At 38.7% G+C, this 25,408-nt stretch overlaps 1 protein-coding gene across 1 annotated transcript in view; it reads right to left on the reverse strand.

Annotated features, from left to right (window-relative positions):
- Positions 1–4,235: 4,235 nt before the first annotated feature.
- LOC135072427 (ATP-binding cassette subfamily G member 4) overlaps positions 4,236–25,408 on the reverse strand; it is a 32,330-nt gene continuing 11,157 nt past the window's right edge. Inside the window, exons 2-11 of the mRNA XM_063966327.1 lie at positions 19,696–19,866; positions 15,553–15,689; positions 14,495–14,640; positions 7,678–7,916; positions 7,240–7,490; positions 6,844–7,012; positions 6,631–6,731; positions 6,379–6,534; positions 6,016–6,218; positions 4,236–5,771 (exon numbers count right to left, since the gene is read on the reverse strand). Coding sequence (XP_063822397.1) covers positions 5,630–5,771; positions 6,016–6,218; positions 6,379–6,534; positions 6,631–6,731; positions 6,844–7,012; positions 7,240–7,490; positions 7,678–7,916; positions 14,495–14,640; positions 15,553–15,689; positions 19,696–19,866 — 1,715 coding nt within the window. The 3' untranslated portion in view covers positions 4,236–5,629. The remainder of the gene's footprint in view (positions 5,772–6,015; positions 6,219–6,378; positions 6,535–6,630; positions 6,732–6,843; positions 7,013–7,239; positions 7,491–7,677; positions 7,917–14,494; positions 14,641–15,552; positions 15,690–19,695; positions 19,867–25,408) is intronic.

Consider the following 25,408-nt stretch of genomic DNA (forward strand, 5'->3'; position numbering starts at 1 on the left):
ACATGAATTTTTTAAAATATAATTTATGTTAGTTTGTTTAACTTTTTATAGAGCTTAATTTTTAAATATTTAAATAGATGTTTTATTAAGACACTAAAGGGGGTAAAGTATGAAATTGCCATCTTTATTTTTGTTAAATATTCATTAGTTTTTTTTTTTTTTTTCTAAGATATCTATATTTTAAATTTATTGAAACTTAAACATAATCACAAAACATTCTTTAAAGATAAAACTTTATATTATTTGGTTTCTGTTTTCTCAAAAAAAAATATTCGTAACAAAGTTTGTAAGAAATGATTTTTTGTAATACTCACTCTCCAAAACGGCAATTTCATACTTCAACACCTGATATTATTATACCGGTCTTAGCGTGAGTGCATCCTCCAAAATATGGTCCCTGAGTCTATGTTTGAAAACGTTTAATGATTCTGATTTTTTTATAAGGTCGGGCAATTTATTAAATAGTAGTGCTCCTTCAGAGGTCAAAACCTTCCGACCGTAATTTGTTCTTGAGCCCGGTATCAGGAAGAATTTTTTGGGTCTTCGTTGACTGTATTTTGGAGTTTCATGATTGATTTTTAGTTTTATTTTAGAATGAACCTTAGTTTTGAGTTTCCAAAATTTCGGCACTGTTGCAAGCGCCATGGTCACGGAGTAACTGAAGAAATTAAAACCAGACATCTATATCTATACTTATAATAAATCTGTAGAGAGGTCAATTCTGTACATGAAATATATTTTCAAAATAACTATCAGGGGGTGATGAGTTATCGATACTGATGCCAAAAATGCAATCAGTAAAATTTTTGTCTGTCTGTCTGTCTATCTGTCTGTCTGTCTGTATGTTCCTTATAGAAACAAAAACTACTCGACGGATTTTAACTAAACTTGGTACAATTATTCTTTATACTCTTGGGCAGGTTATAGTATACTTAGGAATTCCCATGGGAACGGGAATTAGCGGGAAAATCCTTTTGTATGAAAAATCTAAACCGCTTAAGTTAGACGCTTGAAATTTGGCTTGCATGTACCTTAGTAAACTTAAAGCTTAGTTACAATAGGATATTCCCACGGGAACGGGAGTTAGCGGGAAAAACATTTTTATGAAAAAATCTAAACCGCGTAAGATAGATGAAGTGGGTAAAACGGGATCCACGCGTACGAAGTCGCGGGCGGCCGCTAGTCGTTCAGATGTGCGTTCAAAAGACCTGAGATTTAAAAAAATCCCACGTTTTGTTTAAACAGTAAGCGAAAAAAAAGTGACTTGAAAATGGAATACAAAATGATAAGGTATGGTAAATGATAAGTCTTTATCAATGAAGAAGCAGAAGTTCAATTTCATGTGACCTCCATCTAGGCTAGTTTCCATCGTCACTCAAAGTTTGGCTGCGGTCTCAAATTTGGGCTTAATTAAGGTATTTTTTGGGTGAGAGGCATAAGAACTAATGCCGTTTTATATCAAAAATTCATACTTAGAGGTAATCAACCAGGTACAAAGTATTTCCTTGTATGTTAGTCTGCCACTCTTTAGTAAGTCCCGAAATCCCCGCTTCGGCTCCCCTACTAACCATTCTAACCATTGTACACAGATAATATCTTACATGCGGCTTTTCATGTTACTACGTCACATTTTCTAAATCCGCGCGGAAAATCGCTCCTAGCGGAAGAGCGCACTTTGAGCTTGAATATTTCAGTCATTTTTAAAGATATCAAAAAAGTAAAAATACAGTATTCATTCTAATTTTTTGTAGTTTTTTTTTGGCATCTTCAACAAAAATTGTGCGCCATGTCCATTGGTCAATGTCATCATTGCATTGCATGGGATAGAAAAATAAACAAGCAAAACCTTATTTATCAGCAAACGTCATATTTATTTAAATGTTAGCAGCACTGTTTCTTACAGTGTGCAAGCGAAAATCGACACTAAGGTGACGAACCTTTTCATTCTGCGACTGTACTTTCACAAGATGCCGAGTATTAAAACCAATTTAATTTATAAAATTAAAAATTCATTTATTTAATTCATGACAGTCTATCTACATTAATTTATAAATTATTTGGATTTTTGAATACGAAACAAAGGCATCATACTAGTAAAAACTTAAGTTAAATACGTATTTAAAAATAATATAAAACTTACTAACTAACCTTAGAATAATAACTTTTAACTCTCACTTAGCTAATTGTATATTTAACAACTTTAGTAGCGTCAATATCAAAAATTACCTTGATATCCCCAAATTATTTAAACAATAAATTATACTTTAGTTAAAAAATAAATAACATTAAAACCCGAAAGTTTAAAACATTCCTTACTCGATGTTAGAGAAAATGTAGAGTTATCGACTCTATCTCATTCGAGTTAGCAACATTTTAATTCGGATGATATCGAGTTTTGAATCTTAACCAACTAATTAATTTTAGGTATACTTAAATAAGGTAAATTAGTATACATTTCAATTGAGTAAATTTATATTTTCGTTTGCTGAAATATACCTAATATCTTTTAACAAATAAAAATAAAAATTAAATGTCCGCGAATATTTTGTTTCAGGTTACCTAAGTTAACAACTAAGGCCCGGTTTTTTGATTCGTAGTTAAATTAACCATTGGTCAAATTTTGCTACTAATAGTTAAATATTAACAACATGTAAACTAATGGTTAAAAAATGGACTAAAAGTCAAGCTAACCATTATTCGAAAAACATTTTTTTCTGATATTTAACCACTTGTCATTTGACATCTGTCAAATTTCACCATTGGTTAATTTAACTACGAATCAAAAAACCGGGCCTAGGATTGAGCAACCATACTTTTTAAACCTAAGAACACATTAGTGTGTACAATTCCTACATTGCGTAGGTACAAATAATATGTGAAGAACACAATAAAGCACTCACAGCGATATGTCTAAGTACGACGAATTAAACATCATTCCTTATCAAAGTTCCTATAAAACCTTTACCGAAAATTATTAGTGTCCGACCGAATATGGATTTCCAGCCGAAAACGGAAACGAAAACGAAGCTTCGGCTGCAGTCTCATTTTCGGCCGAAAACGAAAACGAAAATGACCTTCAACTCTCAAATTTCAATCTGAAATTATGTAAAAACTTTGAAAACCGTTAATGTTTGGACCAAAAACATAATGACGTTTGACAGTTGATTTTGATAAGGATTGATTAAAGAAAACCGGCATTGAAACACAAAAAAATTAATCATGAATTCTTAGTAGAATATTATTTCCGGTGTATATTGAAATATTGGGAAGTGAAGAAGAAATAAAGGCTGTCCAGTGGGAATTTTTCAACTTCAAAAATGAATCCAAATAAATTAATGTTTTTTTGTTATTTATTACTAATGCAAACTGGAGTTTAACAATGCGGATTTAATTTTTTGTAGGCAATGTTGCACTCTCACAGCCGGACCCTTACATTCGCAACTATGCGAGAGCAAATCGCGCTAATAATTTTCCTGCAACTTCACGGCACGGCGGATATTTTCTTACAGAACCTGAATTATTTAAGGATTGTTTGCTGTAAACTTTTGACTTGAGATATCCCCACAAGAAAAAGTCGCATGGTGTGAGATCTGGTGGCCGAGGCGGCTAGGGTATGTCCCTGTACTTGCTGATCATTTATTTGAAAAAAGAAATAGTCCTCAGTCTTCATCGAGGTACTCTCCGTGTGTGGTGAGACACCTTGTTGCTGAAATAGAGTTACGTAGTTGACCGGGATGCAGTTGCAGTTGTAGTATCAGACAATACCTACATTCATCGATCATTCGACAATACATTTCAAATACTTATTGCTCAACTGCGAACGCTCTGTAGGCTCCCGACCAGTGACTCATGGCGTATTTCAAATCCGCATTAGACTCTATTTTGAAACAATTAAACTTAATGTAAACTCTTTGGTTTTATTTGTATTCAATTTTGAACTTGGAAAATTCTCACTGGACTGACACCCTTTACAACGTAACCTCACTTCACAACTTCAAAAGAGTGTGACAATACCGCGTCCGTTCAAGTCTGATTGGAACCATGAGTGCACCAGATTCACACCCGAAGATATCGGAACGATAAACGTCACCATCTTATTCACGTATTTCTGATATTCGGTTTGGCCGAAGCTTCGGCTGGTTTTTGGCCGAAAACGAAAATATGGCCGAATGTCCATTTTTTGGCCGAAAATGGCCGAAAACAAAAATGAAAACGAATATTCGGTCGGTCACTAAAAATTATATGTATTTCAATAGAATGTACTGAAATAGATTTATGAATTGTTGAAATTGCACTAAAGTGTATAACGTGGTGAAGAACGTTCTGTAGTATAGTGAATGATGACGGATTCAGGCTAAATTATAAATAATTGAGCTTGATGTAAAAACGATTTATAAAAAGCTTTACACAAACATCTACAAATATCATTTGTTTTTAAACATCATATTTCATAAATATTCTATCACCTTCCTCTTTTTATGGCAAGCAAATCCAATGACTCTTTTCTGTACTTGTGACCGTTCATACTAAACTCAAGTGTTTTTTTATAAGACTGAACCGAAATTTCAGGGTTGTATCCCTAACACCATTTAGTGAAGTATCACAGTTACATTGCAATTTGGACTTATAGTTTTGGCAAATAGGCACCAATCCCAAAGCTCATCAATTCCGATAAATGCTTCTTCCCCATCAATTTGTATGGAATGCTAAAACTTTGTTGTCAATTTTGACAAACATAATTTCCCATAAGATGATATGACCCGGTCTCCCCAAGACAAAGGAAAACGTTACGTCGTAAAGTCTTACGACTTCGGAATTAAAACAAGCACGAAACGTAACTTTGTCTAAGGGGAATGCTTTAAATATGAAGATAAAACAAAATATCGACTAGCGACCGCTTTCTTATTTTTCTGACCAGAATTTACAACCTACAATAATCAGGACTGATCATTAACTTACAAAATCTTTTTGCTTACCATTCCTTTAACTATTCTTAATATGGAGCCTGTACGTAGGTACGTGTACATTTTACATGAATGACCATTTGACGTGCGAGTAACCACAGATCCATGATATTACCACCCAGTCACTCAGTATCTGAAAGGTGAAGAGTTATTGTAATGAGGGCTATCGTTTTTACAGGTACTTAACAGTTGGCACCACTGCCGAGTGACGGAACCTTAATATACAGTGGGGCTATTCTGGTGATTGCAATGGAATATACTTCCTACCTACTAGTTGGCGCAACTATCTTAGCCACTAGTAAGTGACAGGATCTGTACCTCTAGCTTGAACAACTTTCGTCTTCGAATCGTTTGCGTATTCGACAAAATTCGATACTCAATCTTCGAATTAAACGATAACGTGACAGTTTTGATTCTCAAAATAAGTTTCGTGCAACCATTTCTCATACTAAGTTCACTTTACGACACGTTCACAAGGGCGCTGTTGCAGTTTTCGTACTAAATCTTTCGATGGCGATTCGAATACGCTAACGATTCGAACTCGAAAGTTTTTCGTGCTAGCCGTACAGGTCTGGTTACACTACAATGGCGCCAACTGGTGAGAGCAACTACGATAGCCCTCATTGGTTTCGGACCAGTCTTGACCAAACAGCGTAGCTATGGTTCTATCGAACAGCGTTGAGCTTCCATTTGAGGAGCAGGAACGCGGCCACCCTCATCGCGAAGACAGTGACGGTGAGCGCCAGCACGTCCCACCAGAACATGTCGGGAGACATAGACACTTCAGTCAGGAACTGCTGGGGGTACCTGAATAGAAATATCAAGAATTATGGTATTTTGTATTGTACTCATCTACATACTCGTAGTAAACATAGTAAGCAGATTACCTTTTACTTTGGATAAAGCTATACCTCAAGCAGCAAAGTTAGGAGGATAAGTCCTACACGTTTGTTATCTATCTCATCCATCTAACTTCACAATAAACAATTATGCCTTTGGTGGAAATTGGTTGTCCTTGTCATCATCCTTCAAAGATATAAATAAATCTTACTTGTAATGGCAGTACTCTGCCTTGCAGTCTAGAATATCCCTGTTGAGTCCGTAGATAGCGCCTACAAAACCTTCGAGCCCGTAGCGTAAATACGAAATATACGAGCCCCAGTACAGGTATGGTGGTAGATCTTTCAAAGTCACTCCGAAACCGGCGAACATCATCATGGGAACTGATAATGTTGGACCCAAGAATGTGCCGTTCTAGAAACAAAGAGATGAAGAGTCAGAAATGTGTCTCGCATAGGCACAGTTTTTATTACTCTATATTCAAACGACAATAGAAGTCACAGAGAAAAATCAATCGGACTAGTCAAATTAACATTGTAAGAAGACCTAGGAAGCAGTGGTTACCAATACTCACCACAACGTTAAAGGCAGCACCGATCATAAGCCCGAAGCTCTGCGCCACGAGGACTGTGTATAGTGAGATCACAAAGAACATCGAAAACCGCACGATGTCTAGTGGTTGAGCCGACATCGTGTATACAATCACTGAAAAGATTGCGCAGGCGAAGATCTGGAAAAAACAAATACAAACACAGAAATATAGAACCTCAGAGAAAAAGAAATGGGGATATAACCAACCAGTTTAGCAACAATGAAATATACTCACAGATATTGGCAAATCCACTATCGTTATTGATATGTAGTATGATCCTAACGAATACCATCTGTTGAAATGTTCTTTTGATAAAATAGACATCTCTGATGGAACTGAAAACAGAAAGAGAACGAACGTAAAGCATATGAAATTGCATTTAATATTTTAAATTAAATACATTTCTTTTACTCCAACTAGTGAACTCCAAGTATTCAATCAACTCACAAGTGAGGATAGTCAGCATCATGGGTGACATCATGTGATGCATAAGGATGGCGAATAGAAGGTTGTAGTTCTCAATGACCCGGGAGCCTTCGTTGCCGGCGTCTATGAAGAGCATCCCCAGCATGATGCCGACCACCACGTTCACGATTATTCGCAGATGGGTCATCGTCTGAAATGAAGAATAATAATGTTAGATAGCTATAAGACGACATCATTTACCCCGCCGTCAGAAGACTACTGTGGTGAAGCCACTCGTAACACAAGCATTTTTAGCTTACCACGAGAAGCTGACTCTATTGCACCAGTGACAACTTCAACAACTTCGCTTTGACCATAGCTTATTTTACAAAATTGACACAAGTTAAATCAGGTTCTTTAAAAGGTAACATTACTTACAGAATCTCGTTTGGCTTTCAAGAATCCTCTTTTGATAAGTACAGATCTTTGGTTGGATTGCGAGGTCTCCTCGTCCGCAGGACCTGTGTCTTGATCCCTCAGCACGCTAAGGGGACACATCTTCCTCAGTGCTTCCATCGTGGGGATCGTCTCAGGCTCTTCAAACCAGTCTAAGGATCTGCCGTTTTCAGCCTTTGATGTCAGGATCTGAATTTTGTCGTCGCCATACTCGCCACATGCTAATTCGATTACTGGAACATAAAATAGAAATGCCAAGTGATTGACTATCGTGCCAAGATCAAAATAATGCTTTATAATAAATTGATTCCTTGAAAAACAAAAGACATTTGGAAAAGACTGGCAAGGAATCATATTCATAACACAAACCTCACATAAGTCTATATTATGTTATCAAAAGAAGGATATTTGATAAATTACCGTAATCAGCAGGATTGTGGTAAATCGGACAGGGTACACCAGCTCCTTTGAGATAGGGCACCAGATTCTGCGTGGTACCCTGGTAGAGGCACTGGCCTGCTGCCAAAATGTAGACATGGTCGAAGAGCGCGAACAAAGACGCTGAAGGCTGGTGGACGGTGCAGACGATGGTTCGGCCCTGGTGAGCCAGGTTTCGGCATAGTTGGACTACTTGTGAGCACGATGAACTATCCAACCCTCTGAAATTGAAGAATACGATCAAATATTACCTATAATAATAACGCTATTAAAACTAAAGAAATAGGACTGTAACGTCCACTAGTAACTTAACTGAACAACTTTTTATCTGATGGTTAATTGAAATCTAGTTTTCAGCTTGTTTTTCTGGGCCAAACTGAAGATGTTTGAGAAAATTTATGCCTTGGAATGATTGATCAATGATGTCATCTTACCAATTCAAAAAATTTGATTAGAACTAAAACTAGATTCAAAAATACGATGCAGTCCACTTGTCTTTAACAATTTTCCATAGTTCCTTACATAAATTCGTCAACACACGATTCGCATCCGGAAGCTAAATATTAATTACATCAAACATCATAATCGGTATTAGATTACGTCTCCAACAAAAACAGTTCAAAATACAAACGCCTTTTTAAATAGCGGAAAAATAGCTCCTGCACGTCTTTATTATGTCTAACCGCCTCTGTGGTCTAGTGGTAAGACCACCTGCTTCAGACACAGAGGTCCCGGGTTCGACTCCCAGTGGGGGCAGATTTTTCTCGTTTGTTCGTTCGGTTTGGTTGGTGGTAGGGCTTGTTCTAAGTCCACCTGGTTAGCTACCACCATCTTACCTAAGTCTGTCGCCATAACAACAACGTTAACAGCATTGTTGTGTTCCGACAGTTAGAGGTAAGTGTAGGGTTGTCATATTACAAATGTATGGAGGTAGATTCGTATTACTATTATTGACAATAAACCAGTCAGTCTCCAACCTCGGTGTTTTACTTACGTTCCATTGGCGACGGGTCGATTTCACGCGTACTTCATACGAATTAAAGTATAGTTGGTTTACTAAAAATGCCGATCGGTAAATTAGAACCGTTTGAATTGGAATCTCAGCAGTGGCCGGCTTATATACGCCGAGTTAAACAATTTATATTGTTGAACGAAATCAAATCGGATTTGTGGGTATCGTGCCTAATCACGGTAGTCGGTAAGCGCACGTACTCGTTAATGTGTGATTTGTGTTCACCGAATGTGCCGGAAGAAAAGACCTTTGATGAACTTGTGAAACTTGTGTCAGATCATTTAGAACCAAAACGCTCGGAGATCGCCGAGCGACATGTTTTTAGACTGCGTAGACAAATGGTCGGCGAACCTCTTTCCGATTATTTACAAAACTTAAAACATCTCGCAACGACGTGTAATTTTGGAATGAACCTGGAAGAAAATCTACGCGATCAATTTGTGTCTGGCCTGGCGAGTGAAGCAATGCGATCAAGGATTTTCGCTGAGAGACAAGTCAACTACAAAAAAGCGGTGGAGCTGGCTCTGTCACTGGAGGCGGCAGAACGACATGCAAATACGGCTGCGGCGCAAGCAGCGTCGGCGGTGGCGGTCGCGGGCCCCAGCGACGTTTCGGCGGGCGAAGGCCTGCACCAGGCGAACGTGAGGCGCGGACAGCAAGGTGGCGGCGGCGGCGGCGGCGGCGCAGCCCCCCGCTGCTGGCGGTGCGGCAAGCCGCATCGGGCGGACAAGTGCCGGTTTGCGAACTACAATTGTGATGAGTGCGGTGTGCGTGGGCATTTAAAAGTGATGTGCAAGCGTAATACGGGTCGCGGTAATGTGCGTCAAAATTACGTGAGTGATGACGACTGCGAAGGCGAGGATTTCTTTAACATTCAAGTGGATGGTGCAGGTGACAAACCATATATGATTTCGGTAGAGGTAGACAGTCGCAGCATCGAATTTGAAGTAGATACAGGAAGTAGAATCTCGACGATAAATCAAGACTTTTATGAACGTTATTTTAGAAATAAAATAATTATACCAGATAATTTAAACATACGTAGTTATGTCGGTTCAAAAATGGAATCACTTGGGTTTATTAAAGTCAACTTATGTCTTGGTAATATTTCCGTGTCAGACTGTCGTCTGTATGTCATTAAAAGAGGAGGACGACCTTTACTAGGCAGGGAGTGGGTACGCATTCTCGGTATTAAAAATATAACAATCGATTTGCATAAAATTGCTGATAATGTCTCGAGTGATCCATTAGTGAACAGACTGGTAAAAGAGTTCCCAGAAGTGTTTACAGATAAGTTAGGTACATGTAAAAAAACAATTAATTTAGAAGTGACTGACGACACCCCGGTGTACGTGCGCGCACGACCAGTGCCGCTGACGCTGCGCGCGCGCGTCGAGCGCGAGCTCGAGCGGCTGGAGGCGGAGGGCACGATCTACATTGTATACCCATTCTTATAAGATACACCATACAAGAATGCATGGTAAATTCAGTGAACTGCTCCTGAATCGAATGTACCTACTACTACTATTTCTATTTATTTATATTAACCGGCAGACAGTGGTGACTGAGTTTGTTGCGGCGCTTCTTCTCAGCACTTGCCAAATGTTGGTCTCGAAGCGCTGGTAGGGTAAAAAGATTATGAGACATGTAGAGGCTCCTTAAGAGCAAAATGACGATTTGTAAGAACTATTTATTAGTCTAAACAAATAAAGAAATTTTGACTTTGACTTTTGACTTTGACTTTACAGGGTCGAGTCGTCTGACTACGGGACACCCATTGTGCCCGTGATCAAGGAATGCGGCGATATACGTATATGTGGCGATTATAAAATTACGATAAATCCTAAGCTTAAACGTGATCCGTATCCCCTCCCTCGTATAGAGGAGATGTTTGCGACTCTTAGTGGAGGGGAGGAGTACACAAAAATTGATTTAAAACATAGTTACCAACAACTGCTCTTAACTGAAGATTCTCAACCTTTTACTGCCATTACAACACACATTGGTACGTTTGTATATCGCCGCACTCCATTTGGGCTTTCTTGTATACCTGAAAAGTTCCAAAAAATTATGGAAGAAACCCTGAGGGGCATACCTAACACGGTCGTATTCTTAGACGATGTATGCGTGACGGGACCCAATAGGGTTAGTCACTTAAATAATTTACGTGCAGTATTAGAGCGGTTACGTAATATGGGTTTTACTGTTAAATTGGAAAAATGTGTTTTTCAACAACCAAGTGTAAAATACTTAGGCTTTATTATAGATAAAACCGGCTTGCGTCCCGATCCAAAAAAACTCGAGGCAATTAATAAGGTTCCAGAACCATGTGACGTAACTCAATTAAAAAGTTTTTTAGGCATGCTAAATTATTACGGCAAATTTATACCCAACTTGAGCATTATTTTACATCCCTTACATCAACTGCTTAAAAAAGGGGCAGAGTGGAAATGGGATGGCGAGTGCAAAAAAGCTTTCGTTGCTGCAAAAGAGTCACTTTTGAACGATAAATTACTCGCGCATTATGAAGAAGGCCGGCCGCTCGTGCTGTCGGTGGACAGCAGCGCGTACGGGCTCGGCGCCGTGCTGGCGCACGTGTACGCCGACGGCAGCGAGCGGCCCGTCAGCTGCGTGTCCAGGACGCTCAACGCGGCCGAGCGCAATTATAGTCAGTTAGATAAGGAGGCTCTGGCAATCTTTTTTGGTATTACTAAACATCACCAGTATCTATACGGGAGGCGATTTGTTTTGCGGACAGACCACCAACCACTTAGTTTTATTTTTGGCAAAAAGGGTGGGATCCCGCAAACCGCAGCCAGTCGCTTACAGAGGTGGGCGGCCCGTTTATCCGCGTATGATTTTTCAGTACAGTTTGTTAGGTCAACTGATAACGGTCCCGCCGATGCGCTGTCGCGTTTACCGCTGAGGCACGAGTCGAGTCGTAGTCACACTATCACTCCGGTAAATTATCTAGAATTAGTTGATGATACAATGCCTGTGAGTTTTAAGGAAATAGCGAGGGAAACTGGTAAAGATAAGTTGTTATGTAAGATAAAAGGTTATGTTTTGTTTGGGTGGCCAGCGGGTACCAGCTGTGAAGAGGAAAAAGCCTATTTCGCACGCAAAGACGAAATATTTTTAGAACTGGGATGTTTGCTTTTTAAATACCGACTTATTGTGCCCACATCTTTGCGAGCCAGGGTTTTAGGGGAAATTCATGAGGGTCATTTAGGCGTAATAAAAATGAAAAATTTGGCACGTAATTACGTGTATTGGCCGAAATTAGATGGGGATATTGAAAAGATGAGTCAATCTTGCCATGCGTGTCAGGTGGTACGAGATGCCCCCCCGCACGCCTCTTTGCATCCATGGGAGTTTCCACTGAGGCCTTGGCAAAGAGTCCATGTTGATTTCGCGGATTGTGGGGGAAAAAAATACATTATCATGATTGATTCACATTCAAAGTGGATTGAAGCAATATCTATGAGCAGAACGGACGCTAAATCCACAATCGAGGTACTTAGATCTGTGTTTGCTAGATTCGGGCTTCCAATTCAATTAGTGACCGATAATGGTCCGCCTTTCTTGTCAGTAGATTTTAAAAATTACTGTGTAAAAAACTGTATTAAACATTTAACGTCGGCACCGTACAGACCTCAGGGTAACGGGGCCGCAGAAAACGCTGTCAAAATTATTAAAAAGGTCATTAAGAGAGCCATCCATGAGGGAGAAAACGTACCGAAAGCATTATCTAAATTCTTATTTCAATATCGTAACGTAGAACAAGCCACAACGAACGTCGCCCCGGCCGTGGCGCTGCTGGGACGCCGACTGCGCGGGCGCCTAGACGCGCTGCGGCCGGACCCGGCGGCCGTCGTGGAGGCGGCGCAACAAAGACAGATAAGGAACAAGGGCGGCTTGGACAGAGATTTAGCCGTAGGTGATGCCGTCCTTGTACGAGGTTATTCTGATAAAACACCTAAATGGGTAGAAGGCAACATAACACATAAAACAGGTCCGTTATCTTATAAAGTGAACGTAGGGCAAGATGTTCAATGGCGTAGACATCAAGACCAAATCATACCTCTGAGTTCGGATCCAAAAAGATTTTCACTATCTAATCCTAATGTAAATACCGAAACAGAAGACTCGGACACACAAAATGACGACCTCACATTTGAAGACGCAGTGGGGGAAGAGTTGGAGAAAGATAAATTTGATCGAACATGCGCGCCCCAAACTCCTGAACCCCTCCCTGGGTTGCAAGCGTGCGCGCGTTCCCCGACTCCTCCACCGCCGGGCGCTTCGGCTCGGACTATGCGAGCATACCTAAGAGCTAAGAAGGTTTAAAATTTGGCTATACTGTATAGTTATCCCTACTGCTTAGGAAGTTGGGACTACCTAGTTAAACTAGTTATATGCATTATGTATTTACCAACAATCAGTAGTTATGAGTATTTGCCTGCTAATAATTAGTAGTTGTGTATTTTGTATATTTTAACTGTTTAAGCTTAAGCTTCGTTTACATTAGTTATAAGTAAGCAAAACCTTATTAAAAGGGGGAAATATGTAGGGTTGTCATATTACAAATGTATGGAGGTAGATTCGTATTACTATTATTGACAATAAACCAGTCAGTCTCCAACCTCGGTGTTTTACTTACGTTCCAGTAAGATAGCCAGTTCCTCCGTGGTTGAGGATTCCGGGTGAAGTTTGCTTCCACCTTCGGCTTGATCATCACTTACCATCAGGTGAGATACAGGCCAAGAGCTTCCTCGTTGTGGATAAAAAAAATGTCTTTTGATGATGTCATAGTGCATGTAACTGCATGTTATGGACGGGTTGTTTTGCAGAACAGGGTTGAGGACTACAGTATGTGTGTTCGCTCGTAAGTCAGCATTCGCGAAGGTCACGGCCTCATGCGATAAAGCGCGCGCAACGCTCGTTCCGTTCTATTTGTTTTGTTGTTCAGTGCGTACTACTTTAAAATCAAAATCAAAATTATCTTTATTTGTAGACTAATTAAATTAGTACTTACAAATCGTCAAATGCTCTTAAGGAGCCTATACATGTCTCATTCTTTTTTTGCCCTACCCGCGCTTCGAGACAAACATTTGGCAAGTGCTGAGAAGAAGCGCTGTAACAAACTCAGTCTTCTTCATCGGGATATTGTTTTAATGACCTTGTAAATCCTCTATGTCCAGTAACACATTAACATTATATTGAGCCATGATGTAAAGCTGCAAATTGATCAGTCCAGTCGTTCCTTTTCTTGTTCATGAAGAATCGTTGCTGATTTTTTCTTTTTTTTTTGCTGTGTAAATCGACAGTTAAGTTGGACTTGAACCAAGGTAATACTTAAAAATAAACCAGTGACTCACGTAAAGGTTCATAAAGAATCATAAGTAAAGACTAATAGATTTCTTGCCAAGTTTTAAAGAGAGTTGTTGAAGTTCTCTCTCTTTATTTGGGACAACAAACATGGGACAACAAGTATGTACTAAATCTTTATTTCCCTGTAGAATTTTGCCGTGGCGTGGCCATTAATAGGTACATGCTTATAGGCTCCTGTTCAGTTTTCAAGGAAAACAAAATTGATCATTCAGTTCTTCTGAAACATCAGACTATTTTCTTGAGGAAGAAAGGTATGAAGCTTTATGAAGGCCTATCTATATCCAGCAGTAGTGATTATGAACTTGTGCTGATAAATTCCGACTATTGTAAAATAGTGATAAATTAAATACAGAAACTACTACTAAAATTCTACCATATGACGATCATACTTACGTGGTAGGCTCATCAAGGAACATGACTAGTGGATTGTTGATCAGCTCCAAGGCAATGGAGAGTCGTTTCTTCTGTCCCCCTGACAGCTGGGCTCCTCGAGTGTTGATGTGCTCGTACAAGCCCAAGTTTGTTAAGATGTCTTCTATCTAGAACAAATTAAATAGCAAGGTCAGCGCGTGATGAAGATATCTGTTACTCTACATAAAAATGCAATAAACTTCTATTAAAACTTGTAGGAAAATGGTATCGTTAATAGTGTCGGTTTTTATTGTCGATTGCAATAATAGCTAGAATAGATTTTGATTGCTGACTCTTCTTCCTTCCTCTTTTGCAACGCTGCAACTGCGTGCGTGCGTCACCTTTTTGCATTTCGAAGCGGTACTATCATACTCGTATTAATAATAATTCAAAAGTTTCGATGTAAGTTTAAAAACTATCCATTTTTTGGGTTTCAAACTATTTCTATACATCAAAATCAGTTCATTTGTGGTGTAATCGTGAAATGGTGACTGACAGATTTATTTTCGTAGTTATGATATTAATACTTATTGAGGAAGATTCGGGCAGCGCAAGACCGGTCTTTGTAGAAATCCTTGGGGGAGGCCTTTGTCAGTGTGGAAGTCATTTGGCTTATACAAACGAGGAAGATTCTTCTCTCTTTTAATAAACTAATGCCCGTTTTCACCATCGATCCCTAATTTTTAAGTGACCCTATGATAACACATAACAGGAATTTCGTTCTCATAGGGGTCACTAAAAAATTTGAGATTGATGGTGAAAAGTCAAAGTCAAAGTCAAAATTTCTTTATTTGTTTAGACTATTAAACAGTACTTACAAATCGTCAGATGTTTTGCTCTTAAGGAGCCTTTACATGTCTCATAATCTTTTTACCCTACCAGCTCTTCGAGACCAACATTTGGCAAGTGCTGAGAACAAGCGCCGCAACAAACTCAGTCACCACTGTCTGCCGGTTAATATAAATAAATAGAAATAGCAGTAGTATTGATTCAGGAGCAGTTCACTGAAAGCGGGCATGAATATAAAAGGGTTGACTTACGATCTCCCCCTTTCCATATTTGTCCATGGTGGTGGGCAGCTTGAGGTCAGCTGCCAGCGCCATATTCTCTCCGACTGTTAACAGACCCTGCAGGCGGTCGTCTTGCTGGATATAGCACGACATCTTCTTGAAGTTTTCTGGAAAACGTAATTGCATATTGCATAAAAAGGCTAGAAAAATAACCCTTTTCCGGCGTGGTCGGGTAAAAAGAAGACAAAGGCTTCAGTTCAATGAAAGAAATTAAAATTCCAATTTTTGTTCTTACCAATTCTATCATTGAAAATATCTTCACTTTTCCTATCGACTATTAACCAACGAAATACTCGTACATATTATAGTTTAGGCTAATGTCAATAGGCTAGTCTTATTGATTTGCCATTCAGACATAAACGGTTAGGATTTAAATGAAACCCCACAATTATAAACGTAATCTAAATTCTAATGTATGTAAGGCGCCCTCTTAGTTCAAGGTGTAGCTACGATATGTTATGTACAGTTAGGGCATGAATATCGGAATCTCGGAATCTCGTAATATCGGAATCTCGGAATGTGAAATCCGATATTACAATTCCGATATTGAGCGATTCAATATCGTAATATCGGAATCAGATAAAAGTTTTAATTGAGATTTTAAACAAAGCGTTTAAACGCGCCACAACCTGCCACAAAGCCTAAAGTACAAATTGGCAAAGACCAATGATTTTCTCATGTCTCTCACTATCACTTTTATGTCCCACTGCATATATTTTAATATTTTTACTATTTATGGTTAATTTAACTTGTTCTAAATCAATTTTATTTGCCATAGGTACATGGTCAACGAAGAACGACATATTCTCAACTCCCTTTCGAACATTAATTATACTGGACTGTGGACCGTCAGTTCTGCGTACTATGTGCCCTGCCCATTGCCACTTCAGCTTGCTAATCCGTCGGGCTATGTCAGCGACCTTAGTTAGTTTACGGAACTCCTCATTTCTGATTAGATCTCGTAAAGAAACACCAAGCTTATCCCTCTCCATAGCACGCAGTGCAAGTGCAACTTTGAGCTTAATAAGGCCTATATTGAAAGGCCACGTTTCCAAGCCGTATATCATCACTGGTAACACAACTAATTGAAAACTTTCGTCTTCGTATTCGACGATTTACCTCTTTCTCAAAATTGCATCTAACTACCTAGCTGAATCGTTTGTTTGACATACTTGTCATTCGAATTTGACTTCGATTCGTTCATTGATCAAAATGGACATTCGACATAAGCTTCGTTTTTTTTATGTTCATCCGAAAGCCTACCTGTTGGGAGACTCGATTAGGGTCTTCGAGAATTGTGATAAGGTCTTCCAAAGATTCTGCCGTAGTGCGCAAAACTAACGGACAATGAGGCAGCAAGGTTCTGAAGTGAATGCCACATACCGGAAAGCACAGCGTAGGACTCATAACCACAAGGTGAACCGACGACCTCATAAAGGTAGCAGGAAGATGCTGGATGCAGGCCGCCACCAACCGGCCATTGTGGAAATCAGTAGGGGAGGCCTATGTTCAGCAGTGGACGTCCTATGGCTGACATGATGATGATGATGATGGTTTGTGTTTATGTGAGTTGTACATCGATAATAAAAAAAGAACAAACTACAAGCATATTCAAGTTTTTTACCACTCTTTACAATTTTTGTAGCATGTGACTTGACCTATTGGTTTAAGGGTAATACTAATATCCTGAAGGAGTAAAAGTGTGTTTTATACCTGTGATTTTACAAAAAACATTTAAATTCTTTGCTAGTCCATATAGGCCCATTCGTTCGTTTCAGCCGAAAGACCTCCACTGCTGGACAAAGGCCTCCCTCAAGGATTTCCACAAAGACCGGTCCTGCGCCGCTCTCATCCAGGCACCTCCCGCGACCCTCACCAGATCGTCGGTCCACCTACGCTACGTCTTCCGGTTTGTAGTCGCCACTCAAGAACTTTGCTGCCCCAGCGGCCATCAGCTCTACGAGCTATGTGCCCCGCCCATTGCCACTTGATTTTAACGATTCTGCGGGCTATGTCAGTCACTCTGGTTCTCCTACGGCTATAGGCCCATTATCAGTAACCAAATGCAATGGATACCCATAAGTAACGTAAAAATGATTTTAAAATACTTCAATTTTATGAAGTGCTGTTTTGTAGCAAATTAAAGGTTTTTATTAAAATCATTATTTTATTGTAAACAATGCAGAATTCTTACGAATATAACCAAATATTCATTTTATAGCACATTGACTCAATTCCGATATTAATATCGGAATTCCGATATTGAGATCTAATATCGGAATCCAATATCGGAATTGAAAACCTTCCGATATTACATGCCCTATGTACAGTCGACTACAAATTTTCTATCACAAACTATACATAAGATGTCATAGTGATAGCTCAATGTGCTGTCGTCTAATGAAACATGACCTGACATGACAACATGGTTGGTGGTAGGGCTTGTTCTAAGTCCGCCTGGCTAGCTACCACCATCTTACCTAAGTCTGTCGCCATAACAACAATGTTAACAGCATTGTTGTGTTCCGGCAGTTAGAGGTGAGATAGCCAGTTCCTCCGTGGTTGAGGATTCCGGGTGAAGCTCGCTTCCACCTTCGGCCTGATCATCACTTACCATCAGGTGAGATAAAGGCCAAGAGCTTCCACGTTGTGAATAAAAAAAACACTAGCTATTTACTAAGATTTACATGTTCAAACAGATTCAACCAAGAAATATGGAACTACATACTGGGATCACCAGTACATAGGATCTTATGTCTAGAGATTTCTTCCAGGCAACCATAGCAACATAACCATTAAGAATTGAGCTATTGGTTTCAATAATGGCGTCCCAGGGACACTTTAAATCCGTTAGACATGACCTAATTAGCTACTCATATTATTTAGGTATATGACTGCTCTAAATGTTATCATTGTGTGAAGGTAAGTGCCATTCCGATCGTCCACAAATCACGTTTCTAGAACATTAAACACGATTACAGAATAATTAGAAATAAAATCAACCAATTACATTCTCATAGTCATATAGATGCGTTACATAAACAACGCTTATGATAAACGCCTAGTTCAGAATCCGGGTTCACACTTCCTTGCAGTTTGTTGTGAGGCGTAGGTACTTCACTGATAAATACCAATGTCAGCTTGCAAATAATTAATCTACTTAGCATTGATAAGTACAGAATAGGTACATACCTATAAGTAGAATTAGATTGTAGGTATAGGAAAGGAATGATTTTCGTATGATTAAACGAATCGCACTGATTCTACAAAAAGTGGTACGCACGTCACTCATACAGATACTAATGTACTAGTTATTTATTCTGTGGTAATACACACGTTATTAAATTATTAATTAGGTTCTTCACGAAGGAGGAGATAATAGCCAATATCCATAACGTTAAACAAGTCATTTTGTGGTATTGCGTTACAACCACAAGTCCACAACCCACGTGTCCATTCTCATATATTCCGTGTCAGTGCGCACAAACAAGGAAGATTAAATCGTAATCATTCATGTGACAATGCAATAATAAATAATGTACCTATTATCTGGTTAAGATACGAGAATAAATACTTAATAATAACTGATAACTTATAAACATTCGGACATACAAGATACCCCCAGCAAAGTCTAAATTATAACAGTTATTTGCTTGAAAATTAAAAGACGAAGTCTAAAGTAGGTCTTAGTAGGTATATCTGGCACCGAGTAAAAGTATCTAAGATTGCGAGTCGATCATAAGTAAGCTACTATAAATATGCATTTAACTCTAGGTTTTCCGGCGTCCCGATTATCTTTAGGCTAGCAATAGGAGTTGTGCCTGAGTTTCTTGGGCTGTTTCTTCTCGACACTGTGGACCACATTATTATCCTGAAGCAGTGTTAGGGTTTAACTGAGACGTGTAAAAGCGTTTTATAAGAGCGTAGGTAGGTTATTGCAATAAATAAATTACTCTCTTTTTTGCCCTCGCCTATTCCCGTTATGCGGCACAAGTATTTTCACACAGCAGACAGGCCCAACTGCCTCATGTCTCTTTGGTTATTTGTCATCTAGGTAGCTAGCGGGCCTTTCCCTCTCTCCAAAAAAATTACTGTAAATATAACATAACTCACTCATAATTCTTCCCCTCCCGTTGACGAAGACTGCTCCTCCAACTCCGGAGATGCGGTATCCCGACAGCACGTCCAGGAGTGTGGACTTGCCGGCTCCTGAGGGGCCCATGATGGCGATGAGCTGCCGCGGCCGCAGCCTGCCGTGGACGCCATGCAGGATCTGTTTGGACCCTGGAAATTAAGTTGAAACATGGATCAGTTCTCTGAAATACCCTAGTTCTCCTACCTAAACTCCTGACTATCCTGTCCACCATCCATCCATCCTGGTTTCGACCAGGAACAAAAATCTACTAAGCTACGAAAAGCCTGAGGAAAAGCTTAATTCGATAGGGGCAATTTTTATAATTTCAATTATGCTTTAACTTCAATCAGCAGATCGTGTGAAAAAATTTTGGTTTTTATTTTATTTATCAGTTTTAAAAAAGACAAACATGGAAGTGTAAACGATTACACGATCAACAATATAATTGAAACATACGTGTATTAAAAAATGTCCTTTTACCGACTATTTTTCGACATTGTTAAGGATATCAAACGTGTTTTTTTATAAGTTAGGAAGGTTTAAAATTGTCTAGATTTTCTCACAAATAAGTTACATTAAAAGCTGTCCCAACAGCGCGTTTCTGCCCGACCCATATGGCAGTGGCTTCCGCGGATCGAGACCCACGATAACCCGTTCGGACGTCAGCGATTAGCTTGCGTTCGGAGGGGACCAAGATTCGTGCGGAAAACGAGATGTCTCCATCCTCCAGAATAAAAGCAGAAAAACCCAGCTTTTGAAAATGGAAAAATACCATTTGAGGTGGTAGAGTCATGATCTCTTTCCTTGACAAAACAAAGCGCTGCTTTTGAAAAGAAAAATGATAGAATTTGCCATGGTCTCCTTGTAAACAAAAAGCGTGCTTTTTACAATGGAAAAAATTCCACTTGCGATGGTAGAATAATACTGTCCTTCTTTGAGAATTCAAGAAAATGCTTTTGAGAATGGAATGATACTATAGAGCGGTAAACTCTTTCCCGGAACTTTGATTTTGAAATTGGAAAGATATTCGTATCATTTACGATGGTAGAGACACAATCTTTTTCCTTAAAAATACCAGCGGTGATTTTGAAAATGGAAAGATACTCGCACCATTTGCGATGGCAGGATCTCCACGACTCTACTTTTAAAAATGTACCACCACTGCGATATACGACTTACCCTGTGATTGGTATAGCCTATTAGGTCGATCAATCTTTTCACATAAGTATTTTGGTTCTACATAAATAATGAAATGTTTACGAATTTAAACATAGACAGCACAGTATTACTCGTACTTCGTCTCACGAGTTCAAAGTTCATTCCCTCCGTCCGACATATTTTGTTTCAGCTCCGTTTAATTTTGTTCTTTGCCTTTAAGTAAGTACTTGATTGAGTATTGTGGTTATTGCATAATTGTGATCTTACCCATAAATAAATGGTAAACTGTTCAGTGAAAACAAACAAGGAATATCAATCAATCAATACAACGTTTACTGTGACATGTTTCTTTGATCGAAGTTTCTATCAAGGATGTTACGGATATCCGTAACCGTAACCGAAACTTTCGGATATCGATCGGTAATCGAAACCGGTGTAATATTTTATTCCTATATCCGTAACCGTATCCATAACCGAAACTACATATCCATAACATTCCTAGTTTCTATATTTCCAAATTACCTACTTCTAGTTCCAACATAGTATACACTTCAAAATATTGCTGTTGTCGACTGTACGTGTTCTCTATCACAGATTTCAAAGTCTAGGTATGAGTAACTAGGTTGATTCATTACATGGCCAATACATTAAACACACGTGTGACTTTCTGACCCATTTATCAACAAATTTGTTCATTACAAATATTTTACACGACTTTTGGCTTCACCTTTACTAGCATTACAATAACTTAAAAATAAATGTTTTCGTACACGTCATATTATTACTGTAGGTATTGCACAATCGTGCAATTTTGTATTAATCCAAGTTGGCGTTTCGCAATTGATTTGCGCTGTAAAACCGACAGTTTACGGGTATAAATTACAGTCAAGTTAGTACCTATTTTATTGTTAATGCAAGCCATGAATGTGTTGACGCGAGCACCATCGGAAGAAGTTTTATATCGATGGGTTGTTTGTAGTATTTTATTAAAGGCTGAGTTGCACCAACTTACTTTAACCGTAACTATGACAATAACCGGTGTTTATTGTATGGAGTTTAACAGATTTCTGACGTTTGTTACAGTTAAAGATGGTGCATTTCAGCCTAATTGTAATAATTTATGATCGACTCTTTTTACATACTGAAAATATTTAAGTACCTACTTATTTTGAAACAACGAGAAAGTTTCTTTCGTGTCAAAATGAGGACTTTAACGATTGATTATAACTTTTTTGTCCGACTGCGCCAGAAGTAGGGTTTTGTTTTTATACATACAGAGATGCAAGCCACGCAAAATTAAACTCTGAAATCTTTAATCTATAAACATTAGCCCGCGTTAATCGCATTTGTTTTCAGCATTAAAATCAATACTAACCGGTAATTTCTTGACGTCGGTGTTGGCGTCGGTGTCTTGTAATCAATATTAATGGCATTTAAAATTGCATATTCAAGACACCCAGCAGATATAAATTACGCGATAAACGCTATCTACTGCGCACGTTGAAGTTGCCCCGACTTGGAACTCGGATGGACGTCATACGCGGCCGGTACTCGCGTCCTTACTAAGTTCAAAGATTCATTTATTTTTGTGGAGATAGTGTAATTATGAATAAATCGGATCAAACTTTTATTTAATATGTCTTAAAACAAATAGGAAGGAAGATCTATTTATGCACCTGCATTATTTTGAAATGTGTTACAAGAACATTTTGTTTCTCAATAAAAATTTAACATAGCACGTTAAGTTTGATTGATAATGTTATGTTAAGGCCGGGTAGCAGAGAAAATGGCGAAAATGAGGTTTTCATTTTTCATTTTTGAGGTACTAAACAGTAAAATTAAAGGCTAAGATTTTTATTGGGCATAGTTGAGGATATTTTCTAGGGCTATTAACGGATGGAAACACGATTTGATGAAGTTGATAGAATATATTCCCAAAGTTACCTAATAACCTAACCTAACCAACTGCGTATTTCTAAACTGCGTATTTCTATACTGTGTAGCCGCGAGAGCTCTTTGGCGCGCTGTCTTCGGCGAAGTATTGCGCGCGCAGATTTTGACAGCGCGAAATACCTACTTTAGCAGAAATACCAAGCCTTAATAAGTTATATTTGAAAATAAGTTGCCTTAGACCTTAGATTACGTAGGATTGTAATACATTTGTTTGATATTATGAATGAAAATTGCAATACAAGGGATGTTGTTTTTAAAACAATAAAATAAGATACTTTATAAATTAATGGCTAACTACCAACAGATGTTTTTGTATTGATTAAAATCTGCTATGTCTGAACTTTGGTTTGTGACTTGTGATAAAGTCTAACTCACTTCAAACTAACCAGTAGAGCGCGGAAGCGATAATATGTCGCAAAGTCCTTACTTAACTGTATAAATTATTATGTTTCTAGGAGGTTACTAGAGTAATCAAGCAGAGCTTTGCCCTCGGTCAGTTGTTAGTTTCGAACGAAGTACATAATTACTGCATATTGGATGACAAACGGACAAAGTCCGGATCAAATAAAATGGCAAAGTCCTTACTAACTGTCAATAATGATTAATCAAACTGAACTTTGTCCTCAGTCAGTTGTTAGTTTCTAAACGAAGTAATTGAAACTAATAAAGCTGAAAAGTTTGTTTGTTTGCTTTAACGTGCTAATCTCGGATCTACTGCTCCGATTTAAAAATATATTTTTGTGTTGGTTATCCCATTTTTCGAGGAAGGCTTTAGGAAAGGCTTCCAATAAGGACGGAGCAGTAAAGAAAAATGTTGCAAAAACGGGAAATATTATTCGAACTATTTTCACGCATACGAAGTCGCGGGCACAGATAGTTACTGCATATTGGGTGACAAACTGACTAGCTCCGGATCAAATGTCAGTGCGTGACGTAGTCAGCGCGGCCTTAACTCGCATATAGACCTCAAGACCGGTCGGCAAGCGATTAAATCCATAAATGCACTGCAAAGTTGTTGGAGTAACCTGCTATGTACAGTACAATACAGTTGATAAATTTTAATCAGAATACATTTTGATGCAATTTTGCACCTATTACGTACAGCATAAGATTCTTAAAAGTTTAACTTTATGTGCTACCGTACGTACTTACTACTATCGTTCAGGTATGTAGAACGAAATCTATGTTGATATTGAAACCTCTTTTACGCCATAGGCAGAAGAGAAGCCTCCGTTCAGTTATTTTTAATATAGTTAAATGAAAAACATGTTGTCGAACCAAGAATTCTGCTGTTGGCATAAGGAATACAAAAGTCAATGTTTTGTTGTTCATTGTTTTATTTCAGGTGAAAACATGACTCAATACTACGCACTACTTTTTAAATAAAAAAATCCTGCAATTTTAATTTCAAAAGATCTTCAGTTTCATAAGTAACTCAACTCAATATTAATTGGTTAAGTTAGAAAAGTTCACAAAAGTTCCGCTAGCCGCTCGTTAGCTTTCATAAACTGTTGGCCATTACTTTCCTGATATGAAGAAGGTTTTCAAAAAAAAGCCGGTTTCGTGGAAACTGAATATCGAAGTAAAACCGCAATGTGACCTAGTTACCCACCCAGCTATCAGCTGTTGTGACGTCACGGGTCACTGCCCCGCGCCAACTTCGGAGTTATTGACCAAAACGCGGGAGCGCACGTGCGCCCGCGCTCTTTGTCTCCAAAACAAATGCTTCCTCCACTTTGCATAGGTATTGCAATCGACTTTAAACCTTATGCGGAGACGTTAAAATCGCGAAACTCTAGGTCATTGTTGCGAATTCGCTATACTGATAATAAATTACAATGAGACATTTATACATTGTTTCGTTAACTATAATGCTGATGATTGATAAGTGATTGTCACATTGTCATATCGTGTGTTATGGACGGTTTTCATCCTTTCAACAACACTGGAGGAAAATGGTTTAACTAATTTGAAACTCGATTTGTTTATACGCGCTCAACAATTTCCACTACCTACAATACATAGTCCAGTCAATAAAGCATTATAGATGGAAAACTGTAGAACACAATTTCTGACTTCAGGACTTTATTTAGACTAGTTAGGAGGTGAACATAGCAAAAGTCCCCGTCCTTAGCCCTTGAGCCCGCGGGGAGAGGGGGGTTTAAAGGTGCCACTTTTCGGTTTTTCGCTTAATCCTCGGAAACTATGCGTCCTAGTGACATGACTACTATGAACCAAAAAAAGCATATTCAATTTGCTACAGGTGAGATCGTCAACTTTTTTGATAAATTGTATAGTTTTCGCGGCATCTGCTCTAGAAGGTCTGTAATATTGGAAATTTTATTTTTGTCTTACATGTTCCCATCAGGAGAAAATCGACTAAATCAACATTGAGCAATCATTCTAGACATGCGGGAGCATGTTAAGCCTAGTTCCAGGGAGGGGACTGCACCGTGCGTATATTTAGACGAACCACTTTGAGCCACTATTGACTCCTCATCACTCAAAAACTACTGTGCATTAACACTTCAAATTTGGCTCATGTGTTGAGACTTGAAAGATATACATCAGCTTCAAATT

This window comes from Ostrinia nubilalis, chromosome 6 (assembly GCF_963855985.1).
Source record: "Ostrinia nubilalis chromosome 6, ilOstNubi1.1, whole genome shotgun sequence".
NCBI lineage: Eukaryota > Metazoa > Arthropoda > Insecta > Lepidoptera > Crambidae > Ostrinia > Ostrinia nubilalis.